General features: G+C 42.7%; 1 protein-coding gene across 1 annotated transcript in view; it reads left to right on the top strand.

The window, feature by feature from the left end:
• The window catches only part of LOC119168564 (sodium/potassium/calcium exchanger 4-like), a 115,845-nt gene that overhangs the window by 82,425 nt on the left and 15,869 nt on the right, over positions 1-17,551 (top strand). Inside the window, exons 7-14 of the mRNA XM_075866137.1 lie at positions 2,716-2,795; positions 4,230-4,345; positions 4,533-4,626; positions 5,838-5,934; positions 7,963-8,054; positions 10,506-10,558; positions 11,705-11,874; positions 13,233-13,347. Of these exons, the coding sequence (XP_075722252.1) occupies positions 2,716-2,795; positions 4,230-4,345; positions 4,533-4,626; positions 5,838-5,934; positions 7,963-8,054; positions 10,506-10,558; positions 11,705-11,874; positions 13,233-13,347 (817 nt within the window). The remainder of the gene's footprint in view (positions 1-2,715; positions 2,796-4,229; positions 4,346-4,532; positions 4,627-5,837; positions 5,935-7,962; positions 8,055-10,505; positions 10,559-11,704; positions 11,875-13,232; positions 13,348-17,551) is intronic.

Raw genomic sequence — 17,551 nt, 5'->3', positions numbered from 1 at the left:
GCAGTTAGCATCACCATTTATGGTTTGCGAAAACCTAAAGGAAACGCGTTTACGTACGTACGTGAAAATTTACGTAAGATATCCGTTCCGGTAAGACGGTAAACGCGAAACGGTATCCGGTAACACGTTAACGTAAAGAAGTATACGTACAAGCTAAAACTCCCTAATAACCCCGCGAACCGTGCATTCTACCGCGGGTAAAATCGCGCAAGCAGGGGGCGACGAACGCAGCCGAAGCAGAGATCGAACGAGCCGGCCTATGTCCGCCGTTCGTAGGCGAAATGCGATATCACATCGATCAGGAATCCCGCCGTCGAAGCTGAGCGAAAATTCCCCATTCAGATTGAACAAACGTGAAAAGACGCAAGGGGGTGGGGGGTGTCGCTCAAGCAGCGACCTTGAACTAGGGCGGCGCGCCCGCATCCTCGGACGCCATGAACGCTCGGGTCGTATGCCCTCCTACGTGCTACGCTCTGAACAAAAAATAAGAAACGGTGTGGAAAGAGCATTTCTCCCTGCAGCGACCATATTGTCTTACACCAGCGTTTTGTAGACTTAGGTGAATTCGGATCCAAGTTGGCTGCCAGCCTCACTTTTTATAACATTACAATTTGTTGCTATCGCATTCACTGCTTCGCCCTTGCGGTGAAACTGACTTTTTTTCATTTCTTTCGCAACGCGGCTCAATCGGTGAGTTACGCTCCAGGCAGTGCGTCTAAAACGTGACCTTCGTTTTCATACAGCGAGAGAGAGAGAGAGACGACGTGCGGGATTTCGTTTAGCTATGCTGCAGAAGCTGTAATGAATGCCATAAGTTTACTGATTGAGTGAATGATTGATTCCCTGAGCCTAAGAAGTCTAGTGGCTGACTGACCGACTCATTTGATTGTATTTCAGCGATGTCGCGCCGTCTGACATACATTACGGGCCTGGTCATCGTAGCGTATACCCTTGGAAAACCCGTGCAAGGGTACAACGCTGCATCGTGCGTTCACTTCTACGGTCGATACATCGAACGCCGCACTCCTGCCTGCGAGTGTGCTTTTAACTGGCCCGCTGTCACAAGCGTCATCGGAAACGTTCGTGCCGACGAAACGGCCACGGTTTAGCCGATGCCAGACGAGACGGTGAAAGACGTGGCTATGCAAAGAGAGCGGGGAAGAGAGGAAAGCAACGCACGTGTCTCAAAATATCCACTGCTGCTCGCTCAGCGGGGATTTTACTTGTGCTCCCGTAAAAATGGATTCGCGTTATCAAGTTTCACTGCACGACAGCCCTGAAATGCGGTGTAGCCTGCTGGCAGCGTCAAATGTTGAGGGGCGTGCGGCGACGCGTATGCACTACATGGAGCATTGCTACTCAAGCGATACTCCCTATTACCTACGCTTTGACCGTTTTCGACTACCTTTATTCGGGACAACCTACGAGGAGCAAGCCTTGTTATATCAAATAACTCATCCACTGCACAACAATAGCTACGTCCGTGAACTTTTATTAGAACAAAGTAATTCTAAAAGCAGTGTAAAGAAAAAAAAAGTTAAGATGTACTTCCTTACTTGTATTGCGCCCTGATTATACTATCTATTATAAATATGTTTTTTTTTGTTTTTGTACTTTCGTACTATTTGTGTAAAAGTCAATAATTTTCTTTTTATTTTGAAATGTGTATATCTTTATAGTAATTTGTCTTCCGACTAAAAATTCTCGTGGTGTCAGTTTTTTTACATATTTTTTATCTCGCTATGAGCGAATTTGCGTTGACTGCAATGTGTTGTTTTAAAAGTGTGTGTCTCGATTGACATCTATCCTGTTTTTGAATTTGATTTTTGTGTCCCCTGCTCCGAAAGAAGAAAGGAAATATGTCTCTTCTTGTTCCATTGCATTTGAGCAAATGCATGAGTGGAGGGATCTTAGTCAGGCAGAGGTTGTTCGTCTTTAGTCTCTTCAGCCTAGGAAATTTTTTCTCTGAATAAACAATGAATGAATGAATGAATTAATAATGAAAGCACTCGTCATTGAAGAGCAAACCACCACTATACTTCGCGAGGGACAAAATCTTTCAGGTCTCGTGCACATTCCAGAAAAATAAATCCGCTAAGGCAATAAGAATCAAACACACGTGCCTCTGATGCGACATTGGCGAAATGAATCGGTACGATTCCCGCTTTTTGCCTCAAAGGGCTGTCCTACACATAAATTTTCACATAGCATTCAGATACGTACATATCATATTTCAAATGATCAATACAACGCATGACTATGCCATTTATTACGAGCTCTACATATTATTCGGGTTTGATTCCACTAGGCCTCAACTTTACTAGCAGACATCGCGCGAATTTCATTCTTTTTTCCTCAATTGTGCGTGACTTAAAAAAACATCTGACATTAGTAGGATTTATTTGTATCCAATTTGAGTATTCAAATATTTGAACAATAAAAATAGCTAGTGCCATGTATTGAATGTACGACACCCTAATGAAGAATCTTACAAATCCGCTAATGATCTGCCATCTATGGCTCTTAATGCCATTTTGTATCTGCAACAACTAGATACAGTCCACTCGCAAAGCGGCAATACTTGGTGTTTCAGGACGCCATTATTTTACCTTGTGGCATACACAACTGTGAAACCATATTTATGAAGTGCAGCACGAATAAACCAAAAATTGAATCATTTAACGGCCCCCTTCCTCGCTGGCCACTCATGTGCAGGTGATCTACGACGGCCAGGTCACGTGGTACGACTCCCTCTTTATGCTGCTCCTGTATGGTGTCTACATCGACATCATGAAGTGAGTGTCTTCTTTTCACTCAACTGAGATGCCACACACAAGACTGAGTCACACTCTCAACACCAAGCACGACCGCTTGTTGACTTGTTGGTACAATCGGCATTTGGGCGGCAGCTTGTAGGAATGCACTCGACAGTGGCATAGCCAAGGGCACATCGGGAAGGTTCAACACCCCCCTTTGAAAATTTTTAACATTGCATCTGTATGCATACAGGCACGCATACAATTGAGTGCACAAACATACATAAAGTGTAATTACCCCATCTCACCCCTCCCCCCAAAAAGTGCTAGCTGCGCTACTAGAGCTGAATTTACGGCAATGTTCAACACTGGGGTAAACTATAGAGAATTTGGGGGGGAGGGTCTTGAGCCTTTTTGCCAGTGTCTGCCCTGGAGATTGAGCTTTAGTGCATAATATATTTGAATTACTTGACAGTTGAGTGTAGCACATTCAGCTTTTTTAAAAGGCTGATTCGTTTTTAGTGTATATATATCTAAAAACAAAAGTATATGAACCATGGGCAAGCATGCCAAAATCGCTGTCGAGAAGCGGGTGGTCTGGTGTTGAAAGCACTGCTTTGACGGAATAGCTGTTGAGAGAATTACTCTAATGGAATGGGTCAGAGCAATGCTGTCTAAAGCAGACCATTCATGACTATATGGCGCAGACAGCAAAAGTATATGAATAGCAATGCTCTGTATACTTATGCTCACAGGCGTATCTGCGTTCAGTACCTGTCAGCTGCATGAGAAAAAAACAAGGCCAACAAACAAGTTTTTCAGACACGTAGTGTCACCTGTCAATGCAGTTTTGGGTAGTAAAAAGCTCGACTACCTTGCACAGTTGGCTGTGCAACCAGGTGCACTGTGTGTGAAACAAAGATTGAGCTAAATATTAAGTGTGTTTGCACACTGAACATTTAGAAAAAGAGCTACGAATTTTTCTGCGCTAGTAGAACCCGTCACCGAGCCACCATGACGCGCATGTTGGTTCGCTTGCCAGAACAATGGCTAAAACAAGAGCAGACGCAAAAGCTCCACGCTCTATAGAAAACGACCTCAGTCGGCGCTACTGTTGCATTGTGAATTTTTATAGACTCAACAGACTTCAATTTCACCAATTTCCGTTGCTATAGCAAAGCAGAACAGCGAGAGCACTGAACACGGGCCGTTGCAAACGCGTAAATAAACTACTCGTGTTCTCTAGCCAGTCGCACTAGAAAGTGTGATATTGCCCGAGCTATTTAGGAGGCCTCAGTTTTGTCTAGCATTGTATAGCGAGAAAGTAGACACGAATGTATCCCCATTTGAAGTATAGTATTTACAATTTACCAGCATCAGACTCCCTTCGCACTACTTTCACAGCAATAGGAACAGTGCGGAAAAAACACATGCCCACAGTCTCTTTCTTTTTTTTTTATTACGGGCAACCAGGTACAACAAGAGAATCCACCAATGGGTGGCCACGACGTTTGGAATCCACGAAGAAGAACAGACTTCGCTCGGCCTTACATCTGCGAGCTACGACGCCAAGAACTACAGTTCCTACGGTGAGGACCGCCTTGTTCCTTCCCAGCTGAAACTTTGCACACACGCTGCAGCATACTTATTTAATTATAGCAATTATAGGTAAAAGACACCACGTTGACACTAAGCTCAGTGTTGAATCCTGCTTTGATGCTGTAGCTTTAATGCTGAGCCAAGTCTTTATAGCAGAGCTCATTTTCAAACTTGCAGTGCCATTCAACAATGAAATCGACGATTTCACCCAGCAGAACGCTTCCAGAAACACACGACCTCTGGATGAGATGATCAGAGACAGCCGGAGAAGGTGAGCCGGCCAAGATTGCTAATCTACTTGACAGTAGCAGGTGAACCGTAATAAGAACTACAATTAGCCCTGTGAACAATTCCCAGAAATGGCGTAGAACTAACCACCTACATGCACACGATACCTTTAACCTGAGCTCCCATCAGCTACATTTCACCAAGTGGTGGTTTACAGTTTCCCCAAGGAAGGTGTTATTAAGTTATGATGGTATGATGGGAAAGAAGAAAAAGAATGGAATGACCGTACAACATTTTATCAAGTACCGCTGCTATGGTCACGATGTGGTTCACCATTTTACATACAAGTTGTGTGATAAAGTCAGCCATTCTGCACTCCTATAATAAAAATAAAATTAAAAATCGAGCCATAGGTCTGGCTTTTCCCTGACAAAGGCTACCTAAAAAGGAAGCCATACTTACCGTCAGCTTTGGCTTGCAAAGTTTAAATAGTTTAGTTGAATAACAGTACATTGAAAAAATAACAAAATAGCATAAACTAATGTAACTGCAATGTAATGTCGTATGCTAAGCAAGACTGGCAGCCAGGAGTTGACGTCTGCCCTGGATCAAAGCAAGAAAAGAGTTTTCTTCTTCTTCACACCCAAAACGTGTATGAGCCACAGCGGTTCGTTCATCGATGGTGGCATGCGTCATTACCCCCTTCCCCAAGAAGTCCGTCTGGATGCTGTACGTGAGGGCAAATAGAAAGAAGACGAAGGTTACTATGCAAGCAAAACGAATGCCGTAGCTCAAAATAACATGAAGTAAGAAGTCAAATAAGAAAAACGGGAAAGAATGAAATGAAAAGGAGAAAACAAAAAGAAGGATGTGAAGTCACCAATGAAGCCAGTCACTCCGCTGGCGAGGCACCGTGTGAAAGGTATCGTTTGAGTCTAGAAACGTGAATGACTTCAGTTTGTGGGAGGCGATGGGGACGTCTCGAGGTGCCTTCTCGAAGAACGTCATAATTGATGTCGGAGAGACGACGTACGACATTGTAAGCACAGAGCAGCTTTTTTGAATCGCCAAAACAGCGTAGCATACAGACTATCGTTTTGAAATTGCATGAGGTGCAGCACCATGTGCACAGATTGTGGGAAGGTTTACGTATCGCAGGCTGGCAGCACACAGGCAAGACACCTTTTGAAAACAAAGAGCATCGGCACTAGTCACATATAAACTGCCACTTGCACCTGTTGCACTTTTTTGCAGGCCAACCTTATACGAAGCAGCGCTGCGAATGCTTATGACCCGATACTTCCGCCCCAAAACTCGTTTCTGGGCAGCAGCAAAAAGGATCACCAATGAGGTAAAGACTGTGCCTTCTCATTCATTCTCTCTCAAATGAGCCTTTTCAACGAATGTCAAGTAGTGTGAGAGGGCTCAATTAATTTGTGTTACTGGAAAGCCACACTTATACGTTCAGTTGGCATGCCTAGCCAAACGTCAAGCTCGCAAATACAGCATGTGCTTAGCTGATTTGTGAAACATGTCCTTTTAATGCGTGTCATATGAAACCACACCTACAGGATATACGGAACTAAAAAAATATCGTGACAGAAGTTATAGAGCGTGCAGTGAGAGAACCTCTCCTCTTGATTGAGTAAACCTAAAATAAAAGGCCAAACGTTTACTATAAGATGCACTCAATACACCAAGTTAGTTGGGTTAAAGAGGTATATTTATCGTTAGGTAATTTTACTTCTATGCTTGAGTAACTGTCTCCAAAAAGAAAACTAATTGTTTCACAAAGCATCAGCGAAGCTATTTTGTCCTCGAAAGATCCTTTTTCGGCAAGACAGCTTTGCCCCCACCAACACTTCTTCTTTTAAAGCTTCAAAGCTTCACTGACTTGTTTGCTAAATGTGAGCCTCGCCTTCCCAGCGAAGCACTGTGGTTTATATTATGATGCAAATTATAACACAGCTAACTCACTGCAGCCGGTGTGTTCCTTGTTCATCAATGTCGAGAGCATGCCTCATAAGCAGTGCTGGCTCCTGCAAGTAGCTGCATAAGCCAGCTCGCGTGACGAGAAACAGAAGAGCACTGTGTTGAAACAGAATGTAGAAGTTCAACTCTCACACCGCAGTGGCAGCACAGTAGCCTCACGACAAGCAGGAGCTGATCGCATTTTGGTGAGACACGAATAACCATAAGTGAGAAAAAACTTTAAGCTAGTTCATTGCAGTGTGTCAGTTCCAGTAGCTTAGAGATGAGTAGAGAAGCAAAATGCTGCTCCGAAATGCATGTGAACGTAAAGTATGAAACTAGTGGACACTTATTTATTATTACTTTAGTTATTATTATTACTATTACTTATTATTATTAGTTATTATTTTAGTTATTATTTATTATTATTAGTTGTATTATTGTTAGTTATTATATTATTATTTTTAGTTACTGCTAGCTTGCTTTGCAAACCATAAGCAGGAGTGGGTTGTACAAAAGGTACATGTTGCACAATAAAGACAAGAGACAAAAGAAATGAACTGTGAATACACCGTGAGGAACTATATATATATATATATATATATTTCAGGTGAAAATGCCGGCAAGAAAATACATGGGTCACAAAAAAATGTAGTAATGTAGTAGTAATGATGGAAAAATGACAAAAATGAAAAAAGTTACAAAAATGTACAATAGAGCATTTGCTTACACAGCGCTCAGCTCAGTAACTAAACTGATTTGTTTATTATTGTTTTTTATTATATCGTATGCTATCTGTAGTTGTTGGATAGTTCGGGAAACACCTTGAATCATAGATTAACAAGAGCGTGGACAAAGGATGATATGGCTGGGCTCTGCAGTACATATTCAGGCTGCGCATTTTATTTGCAGGTGGCACGAGGAAAAAAAAGACTGTTTGAAGAAGTTCGTTTGACAGGAATATTCAGTTAGTTTGAGTGAACGTGTAGGGCGCCAGCTACACAGTCTAATGTACAAATCCTTGTCTACTTTGATGTGTTTGCAATGAATTAGATATAGCATTCCGAGTCTCTCTCGATAACATCGTATCTCTAGAGCTTCAATGTTCTCGTCCTGTAGTAAAGCACTAAAAGATGTGTGATGATGGTACGAATTGAAAATGAATTTGACCAATTATGGTTGTATGTTCTTGACTTCTCTTGTGATTGACTGGGTGTAGGGACCCCAGAAAAGAGCAGCGTATTCTAACAATGGCTCAACGTATAAGTATTGTCGTGAGCAAAAAATCATTTCCAACCAGTACGTCGCCTGTTGTTAACATTTCTCGCAGATTTAGTGAAGTGATCCAACGCCTACTGCCACTTTCATGTTCAAAGACGTGCGCATAATGTCTCCATTTCACTCGCAGCACAAGCGCATACGCCGAGGAGAGATCCAGCACTTACCTTCCCAGACCTCCCTCGACCCCAATGACATGGTCCGACGTGGCAAGAGCTCCAGGTTGGGAATGCGTCCTGCACATTGCAAGCGGCAGCCTCGGAAAAACGGCATAAAAACTAAGCCTAACAGAAATACGAAACATTCTCTGCATGGTTGTGCAGATAGTGAATTTCAGGTTTGAAGCGAATAGTGGTTTGTTCAAATGATTAGACATTGAATAGCCTGAATAGTCTATATTGGATATTATATAAAAAAAAATGAGCATGTGTACATGACCTTATGTAACCTGCGCAATATATATATTTTTTTCTATTTGAACAAGGCATGTGCAGATGTCATTCTTCTTAATTCAAAATAAGTGGAAGCAACTTGGAATAGTAGCAGAATTTGACTTCTGATAGAATGCAAATGATAACCTGCAGATTATGTTACACTATAAAACTTACCATGCTTAGACAATGTAAGCATGTATCAAGCTTTCAGATTTAGTTAAAAAACATAAGTAGACTATGAGAGGGCAATATGTTCATTTTATCTTAAAGTCAGACTGCGCCAGTGCAGACTTTTTTGGATAAGTGTTTTCATGGCATAGAATGGCAGCCATGCTGTAAAACCATCTTTACAAGCAGGCAACATGCAGTCTAACATACGTTCATTTTCTAATGAGGCAAATAGAAAACTGCAACCAAAAATTGTATGCTAAACCTGACGTTTTGAAGTCAGACTGGCTTCTTCGAAACGTCGGGCTTCGAAACATTTGGTTTAGAATACAATTTTTTGTTGGAGTTTTCTATTTGCCTTATTTCCTTCACAATCAAGCAAATTTCTGCCACATGCTCACCTTTGAGTCTGTTTGCAAATTTTGAACACTAATTGAAATTTTTGTCAAAACGAGTTTGAACACTGTAATATTCGAAGTTTACCGATATTCACACATGCCTAATGCTTTTTCCAAGCCAATCTACAACGATCATTTTAAGTTAAGCAGGATCATTCATATACCATGTGTACCTTAACTACCATTACAGCACGACAGGCATACGTTCGCTCTATAGGATGAATACATGTGCTCTATAGCTGCCCACAGCTTATGGTCCCTCCACAAGAGATGTGAAACCATGCATAAGTACTTGCATATCACACAACTAGCCAGGTTCAATTTGTCGCAGGGGATAAATTTTCTTTATTTATTTTATTTGCTCGTGGTACCTAGGCCACATATACTATAGTCCCCCCAGAAAAGTAGCTGGAGCCCCTGCCCCACCCAAATCGAAAATATCCTCAAATTCGTAATTACTGAAAAAAAAGAACAACAAACGAAAATGCGTTGGCGCTCGTGCACACCTTCGGTAGATGTTTTTCCTTAACTTCCCCATAGTGTATATGTTGAATTTCAGTAAAGGTTCACTCCATGGGTGAACCTTCAGTTAAATGAGCAAAATTCTGTACCAACTGTACCAATGGTTCATTCTGCCTTGCTTGTCAGAACGAATCATCAAATGATATTAGTGCACATACAGGTCACTGTGAAATTTCATCCGCGTAATTTTGCCCAATATTGCTGAGATTGTGCATAAAAATCTCAAAACTTGACAGTCTGACGGTGAACCATGTCCCTTTTGAAAGGAGCTTTCCAAAGCATTAGGGTGAACATGTAGGATAAATTTTATGCATTCATGCCTCACTTCTAACTCAAGAGGCTTACCATACAAATATGAGGTATGTGGAAGATGTCTGAGAAAGTTGTGCATATTGTCACGGGGTCGTGACGCTAATGAAGGCAGAGACGACTTGTCCAAAATTAAACTGTTCATTTGGCTGAACTTGTGGCCGGCAAATGGAAAAACAGATTGCAGCGATACACACTGGCACTGACAGCGGTGAACAGAGCGTCGGCCGTCGATCAACTGACAAGCGGTGTGCGTCGGCATTTATACATGTGCTGTCGCATGTTCCAGTACCATCGCTAGCAGCCACGTATGTTCCATAACAATCTGCAATGTTCGCATTGTGCACGTAATCGCATTCAAAGGTTCTTAGTTTTTCTTGGTGGTTCTTAGTTATTCGGCACGGTTTGTGCAAGACAGCCCTCAAACGTGTAGTGGGGTGATAACAAAAGTCTGCAAAGGAGTGTGGCAATATTCTGCTAACGAAGAGCTGCAGAGATATAGTAACAGAATGTGTGGTCCTCATCTCTACAACAAATAAGGAACTTCGACAGCCCGAAACAGGTGCTTCATTAAGGCATAATGCCAAAAATATCAAAAAGCACACAAGGAAAAGCTTCTTGGCAGAACATTACACGAGATGGATATCCTCAAACATGCCTGCAGTGAAGAATAGAGCATCCAGCAGCGTAAAAAAACACAGATAATTTCACAACGAAATGAGCACTGCTCAGGCTCTGCAACAATTTATGAAACTCTCTGCTGATGGTACTTTAAGCAAAACTCTCCCAGTGCTGTGGAGATGTCTCATACATCATGCAAATACTGTGTTTGCCTTTTTCAGTGTTGATGTTGCCCTGTCCACAGACGCCGACTGGAAAAAAATTCCCTCACTGAGTGAGTAGGTCTCTTTAAATCTGATTATCTTTGCAGCCTTTTTCTAGAACCTTTTTTCCTATGTACAGCATTGGTGGTTTGAATTGTATTTTGATTTGCTTTGCTTGTGTTGCCACAATGAATCTGGAACGTGGGGCATTGTCAAACAGTTTTATGCAGCTTTTTCTCTCTGTTCCAACCACTTACTGTAAAACAGTATAAAGTAAATAAACTCAACTCATATACCACTTTATATTCAGTGTGACTATTACTGTGTATTGCATACGAGTTAGCTTGGGAAGGTGTTATTCCTACAGAGTTTCTATTTCAAAAGAAATATTTCGGTGAACCTTGAAAGTAAATTTACGTGACACAAGTTGCAATGTTCGTCAATAATGGCATCTCTTCCATGTGTTTCGAGTAACTACAGAGGTGTGTAAACATTGATATTTTACAACTGACAGAAATAACTGAAATAACTGATGACTGAAATCATCAAATACAGTTCAGTTACAATATTTTACAAATACTGAAATATCACTCAGATCATGAAGTTAATAATTTTTGTTTTGAAAGCACAAGTGGAGAGTCGCTAACAAATCAACATATTCATTGCATGTGCAGAATTCTTCAGTGAGTGCAAACAATAATTTTATAAGGTCTGAAGGTTCGCCTGCCTGACTGCTACAGCCCAGTAAACTTCCAAGCCTGTCACATTTTATACCTGGACTACACATTGTGAGGCAATCAAACTTGCAGTACTTTTGCAGTAATTTCACATTTATGCAGACATAGCTCACATTTGGAAATGTAAATCAATTTTTTGAGAATTAATTGTATCTACTAACATGGCCTATGTGATTCGATATTTGCACACTCCTAGACCTCACATGGCTCCACTAACCAAGCTACCTGCTACGCTACATCATGACTGCACCAGTTATATTGCAGTAGAATCTTGTTGAGTGGAAATAAATTGCTGCTTGAATAAAACAACCTTCTCAAATTTAGTTGGTTTCGTAATCAGCTGCTGCACCTATACACATCTTTCTCTGTAGACGAAAGCTCTGGGTGGTATGGAACATGCATGTTTTCACAGACCCTTAAGCTGTAACTTAAGGAGGTCGTGCCATATGTATATCTCATTGTTGCCGTACTCTGTCACAGAGGATGGCCCCTGGGCACTGTTGAAGTGGGTGGTGCAGGCGCCCCTGTTGGCAACACTGCACTACACGGTGCCGGACTGCCGGACCGCAACCGGCAAACGCCTGTTCCTGCTCAGCTTCTTCATGTCCATATTCTGGACGGCAGCCTTCTCCTACGTCATGGTCTGGATGGTGGGTCTCTCCAAACGGGACAGTGGCTGCTACTCATGAGCTGTCTCTCATTAGCAGTTCCCCAATCCAAACTGTATGTTCTCGTGCATAACCCGCACACAAATACAGCAAAATCAGAGCCAAATTCGGGATGCGAGTTACACTGATATTTCATCATGCAAGGTGGCTTCATGGCAATGCTATGCCACAATGCAAAAAAAGGTAGCTTCACAACAATGCAAAGCTGGTGAAATTATCATGTTGGCTGAACCTGATCATTGGCCAGGACAGGGAAGTGTTCTAAAGCGAGTGAAAATAAAGCATGCACAGTCTCTGAGCATGGGGTCACTCTACTGAATCAGTGGGGTCGCTTCTACTGAAGGGTAAAATTAAATTTGCACTGCTGAAATGTACGGGGTAATACACAGAGATCGTCTTTGACTTTTCCCCAGGTTATGGCAGAAGATGCAGGCTATACGTGGTAAAATATGATAGTCATATCGAAAAAAAAAAGACACACATTTAAGCTTTATTTTACAGCCAATTAAGGTCTTTCTTTCTTGCTTAGTACAATCCTTCTTTAGATCCACTTTTCGCTGCACTCTCATGTTTCGTTTAGGTCACATACTACCTCAGTTTTCAGATAGAAAACTGAGGTAGAATATTTTATCAGTCACTAAGTTACAAAATAAAAGGCATGCTTCAAACCTCATTAATTTTATGGAGACGCATAGTTTCGGATAATTACTTTTTCACACACAACGCCTTACAGAATGGTTGCATTTTGGCATTCTTGTTTTTCTCGAGATTTGAAAAAAACTTCGGTGTGCTTGTGCAACAGAAGCAGAACAGAATCAACAGTCTAAACTAATGTCACTGTTATTAAACATGTTCTTTTGTTATCCGCTCTTAAACCTAACAAAATAATACAGAGAGAATTGGAAATTTATAAACATCTTGACTTTGCTAGAGACTCCGTAACGCAATTTTGTCCTGATGCTAGTTGTCTATAGCACTGGTACCAAAGCACTCAAATGAAGTTTTGTCATAGCAAGCTGGCAGGGCACACAAAAAGTAAAAAGGCTAGCACAACTTTTACTGAGGTGTTTCTTTTTTCTAAGAGCACATTACTTTCATGAACTTAGCTGTCTGAGGATCACACCATTATATAACCAACTTTGACGGTTTTCATTTCATACTACCATAAGTCCTTTGGCTACCAATCAAGTGACCCAGAAACAATTTTTAGCAAGGCTGCCACCACACAATAGCCCTCTGGTGACAGCCTTCTTTTCGTTCCAGCAATAACAATAAACAATGTGGCACTGCCATCAAGTTCGAGTATGGTTGTGCAGCAAAGCGTGAAAACCCGTGCGCAGGTGACCCTCATAGGCTACACGATGGGGATCCCGGACACGATAATGGGCATCACATTCTTGGCAGCAGGCACCAGCATACCCGACGCATATGCTAGCCTGCTGGTCTCCCGACAAGGTGTGTGCATCATCAACTAAATCCCTGGCAATTTTAAAAGTCGCAGCTTCAACCCCGGTGCGCATGCACATGAGTGTGATTTCAGGCACATGGAACAATGCTGGTTAGGTGAGCAATATTAAATGTTCACAAAACCATGGTGGCTTGGGAGCTCTGTGCATTGCACTGCTAAGCAGGAGAAATCCTGTTTGATTTCCGGTCATGGTGGCCGCATTTAGAAGTGGAGAAAATGTAAAAAAAAGAATGGGTGCTCAGATTAAGATACAGATTAAGGAACTGTTTGGGCAGGCCCTGTTATTGTTTATTACTTTAGGTGAATGCAATCGGCGTACCTGTCAGCTGTCTCCAAAAGCAGCTGATGTCTGCAATTATTGATGTCATACTGCAAGAAATTTCCAGGGCAGCTGTTCATTATTTGCAGAAAGTGTGGACACTTGATTTATTGTTTTCAGAAGATTTGCACACTTGATATCGGCGCCTGGTGATACTCATGCGATCGCTTATTCGCTCGAAGCTCGTGTTTTCTGCTGGGGCCTTGTATTTTATTTCTTCTAGGTTGCGCCATTTGGTACAAGCAACACCGCAGATGGCCTATGGACGGGACGTTTTTACCAATATTCTATATACTGACAAAGAAAAAGGCTATTCGTGTTAACTATTTGGTGGAATCTCACGATACAGCTCGAAGAATTCTCGAATGCCTGTATATGTAAGCCAAGATCGAAACCAAAATACGGACGGTTGTTTCACACACGCGCTTTCGATCCCTACCGAGCACCGATCACGATCTAATTTGTAGACCGTGATTGGCACCCTTCCGTATATTACAAATGTGAGCTGATGGAGATCTAGCTGTCATTTTTCACACTTGAAGGCGACCACCGAGTAAACAATGTTCAGATTAGCTGTCGTTTGACTGAAACGTCCTTGTAATCGATGTATTTATCCCGACCACATCTGCTGCGACACCTGGCAGGGGGACACACTAATTTTGACAGGCGCCTCGAGGTTGCGTGTGACCCGCGGGCGTTTTTTGCCGAGTAGTCGTGTGCGTCATGCTTGAGAGGCACAGGGGCAACGCCGGAAGATCAGCGAGAACTAGAGGACCGCTTCCGGCCTTGAAGTGGTAAGAGTTTACTGAGAACCGACAGAGGAACAGATCCGTTGCATTTGAGAGGCACGGCGTACCTTTCCCTGCTTTGGGAGCAGCTTCCGCTGGTTTCGTGCCAGACTCCGCCGCTCCGAGTTGCGTTTCTCTCTGCATTGTCGCAGATCTTGCTCTTGTCGCACAGATGTAGCCAAACAAAACCAGGACAGCCGGGCGATTCCTTTCCGTTCTTTCTTTTTAGCTTGTCGGCCTTGAACAAACTTCAGGCGAAGCTGTCGGACCGATGTAAACACGCAAGACGAACTTTTTTTTTTCACGCACCAAATGTTACTAACTGGATTGGATGAGCTCGGCTCACAAAAACTTGCGACAAACTTTGCGTAGTTTCGGTTTTGTTTTAGGCGTTGTTTTACACGTAGCGCTCGTGTCTTTCGTGTCCTTCTTGTCTCTGTGTCGTCGTTTTGTTCTCGCGCTATAACTATCGTCGTTGCATAGAGATTTTGGTACAAGTGATGTCCTTTCTTGATAGAGTTGATAAAGATCTCGCTCACTCACGTTTAGATTTCGTGCGGAAGTTGCTTGTAGCGTTATGTTTACAAGTCGAGTATTGGGCTTTGTTGAGATTCTCTATTTCCCTGAGAATCACGAGAATGATCTGGCGGGCATCGACATGTTTTTCACAAAGCGCTTGAAGGGTGGCATTTCACATATGCAAGCGCCTTCGCCCCCCCCCCCCCCCCCCCCTAGCTCATAAAAAAATTTCTGGCTACGGGCGTCACTATGAAGACTGTTACATTAAGGTCCCTAATTAAACAAGTTTCGGAAACTTAATCATAGGCCCAGAATACAAAGAACTTCAGGCTGATGTATGCTACTTACAAGTGTCCCTTACGCCTCCAATGAAGCTAACTGGTTGGTGATTGACTAACTCAAAAATGCTCTTTCATCAACAGATGGGGTCGTGTACCTTGCAGCCTCGATAACTGACTGCAATTGGTTCTAGATGCATATAGTATATACTTCTGGAATAAACCTTACGTAACTCAAGCTTCCAAGCTTTCATTACAGTCACAGAGTTATATTAATTTTGGTGTGACTCTGTCAATGTACAGGCGTGAGCACGCGGGATCGCATGACCGAAAGCATCGACGCGCTATCTGGCGACGAGACGCCTGCTGCGGAGCGCATATATAAGCGTCCTGTTTTATCAATTGGCCTCTCACGTCACTCTCTCCGACGAGCCACACCAAACACCAATAGCCAAAACGCCACCTGGGTGTCACTGTCTTTGCTCCATCGAATTTGTGCCGTTTTTTTTTTTTTTTTTAAGAAGTAGATGCGACGGTGCCAGTTCAAGTACCGGGATCGCGTAGTAATTTATGCCGGTCAATTCATAAGCGTAGCCAGCCTCGCGAAACCCGATGAAGCCAAGCAGACAAAATAAAATTTTCTCAGCACAGTTTGCCTTTTGTCGCGTTAGGCCAAGTTGAACCTAAATGAGCCAAGTTGAGTGATTGTAAGTGTAGTCAAACCTAATCCATCCTAGTTGAGCGCGGTATCGCCAAGTCGGGTGTAAAAGCCCAGTCCAGATTGCTGTTTTATTGCGATAGCAATTATATGGAAGCTCTCTGCTGGATGTCATGCACCGCATATGTATATGTATCTATATATATAAAAACGCAAGAAAAAAAAAACACCCAGAAAAAAGCTCCTCGGCGCGCGTAATCGAACGTGGGATCCCTGTGCCGTGAAAGCGAGGCGTTAACTACTGAGCGACGCCCGCCGAAGAACGTTCTTCACCACCGTTCAAACAGCAAGCTATTTATATCTACCACTTACCACTGCTGTGTTTTCGGCATTGCCAAAAAGATGGCGCAATGAGCGCACGTCGCCACATTGCGCCCGCTCTAATCTCCTACGCGTACATGCGCCTACTTTGCCCGGCTTAGGATGGATGGATGGATGGATATGGCTGTACCCTTTATATCGGGCGGTAGTTTGCGCCACCAAGCCGTAATACCTAATGAACCAAGAACTATATATATATTTTTTTCCTTAAAAAGTGAGTTTGAGGATTCGTACTTTGCAGTGAAGAGTTTAATTTTCACTCGTGCCTTGACTTTAGCCACCAATCAGATAACCTCCTTCTGGTTAAGTTTACCCGCTTAAAGTTTATTTTGCCCTCCCGGTCCCTAAACCCCAGTGCTTTGAAAAACTCTGCGCCATCATTCTGAACTATAGGGTGAAGCCCTTTACAGAACATTATCAAGTGTTCGGCAGTTTCTTCTTCCTCTCCACACGCACTGCATACTGTGTCTACCCCTTCGTATTTGGCCCGATATGTCTTGGTTCGCAGTACTCCCGTCCTGGCCTCAAACAGTAGAGAACTACCCCGAGTATTATCATAGATCCTTTCCTTGGCAATTTCCTGCTTAAAAGTTCGATAGATCTCTAGTGCGGACTTCTTAATCATGCCCATTCTCCACATGTCAGTCTCCGTTTCCTTCACTTTCTTCTTAACCGATAGTTCTTTTTGGTTTGGCCACCTGCTGTATTCTAAGTATTTACCAGTCAACTTCCTGGTTCACTTCCTCCATTTTGTATCGACATTCTTCATGTACAAGTAGCTGAAAACCTTCCTAGCCCAACGCTCTTCTCCCATTTCTCTCAATCGTTTCTCAAATTTTATCTTGCTGCTAGCTTCCCTGCCCTCAAATGATGTCCATCCCATATCACCTTGTACTCCCTGATTTGGTGTATTCCCGTGAGCTCCTAAAGCAAGCCTACCTATTCCACGTTGCTTAATTTCTAATCTTGCTTGAACTTCTGATCTCATGCACAAGACCGCATTGCCGAACGTCAGCCCAGGAACCATGACCCCTTTCCATATTCCTCTCACAACATCATACCTATTGTAATTCCACAGTGCCCTATTTTTCATGACTGCTGCATTCCTGTTACCTTTAGTCGTCACGTATATTTCGTGTTCCCTCAGATACTCGGTCCCATTGCTTATCCATACTCCCAGATATTTGTATTTATCTGTTATCTCTAGCGTGACCTCCTGTATTCTAAGCTCACTACCTTCGTTGTCAT

This window comes from Rhipicephalus microplus, chromosome 6 (assembly GCF_043290135.1).
Source record: "Rhipicephalus microplus isolate Deutch F79 chromosome 6, USDA_Rmic, whole genome shotgun sequence".
Taxonomy (NCBI): domain Eukaryota; kingdom Metazoa; phylum Arthropoda; class Arachnida; order Ixodida; family Ixodidae; genus Rhipicephalus; species Rhipicephalus microplus.
The sequence above is the reverse complement of the archived record's forward strand: the minus strand, read 5'-3'. Positions and strand labels throughout refer to the sequence as shown.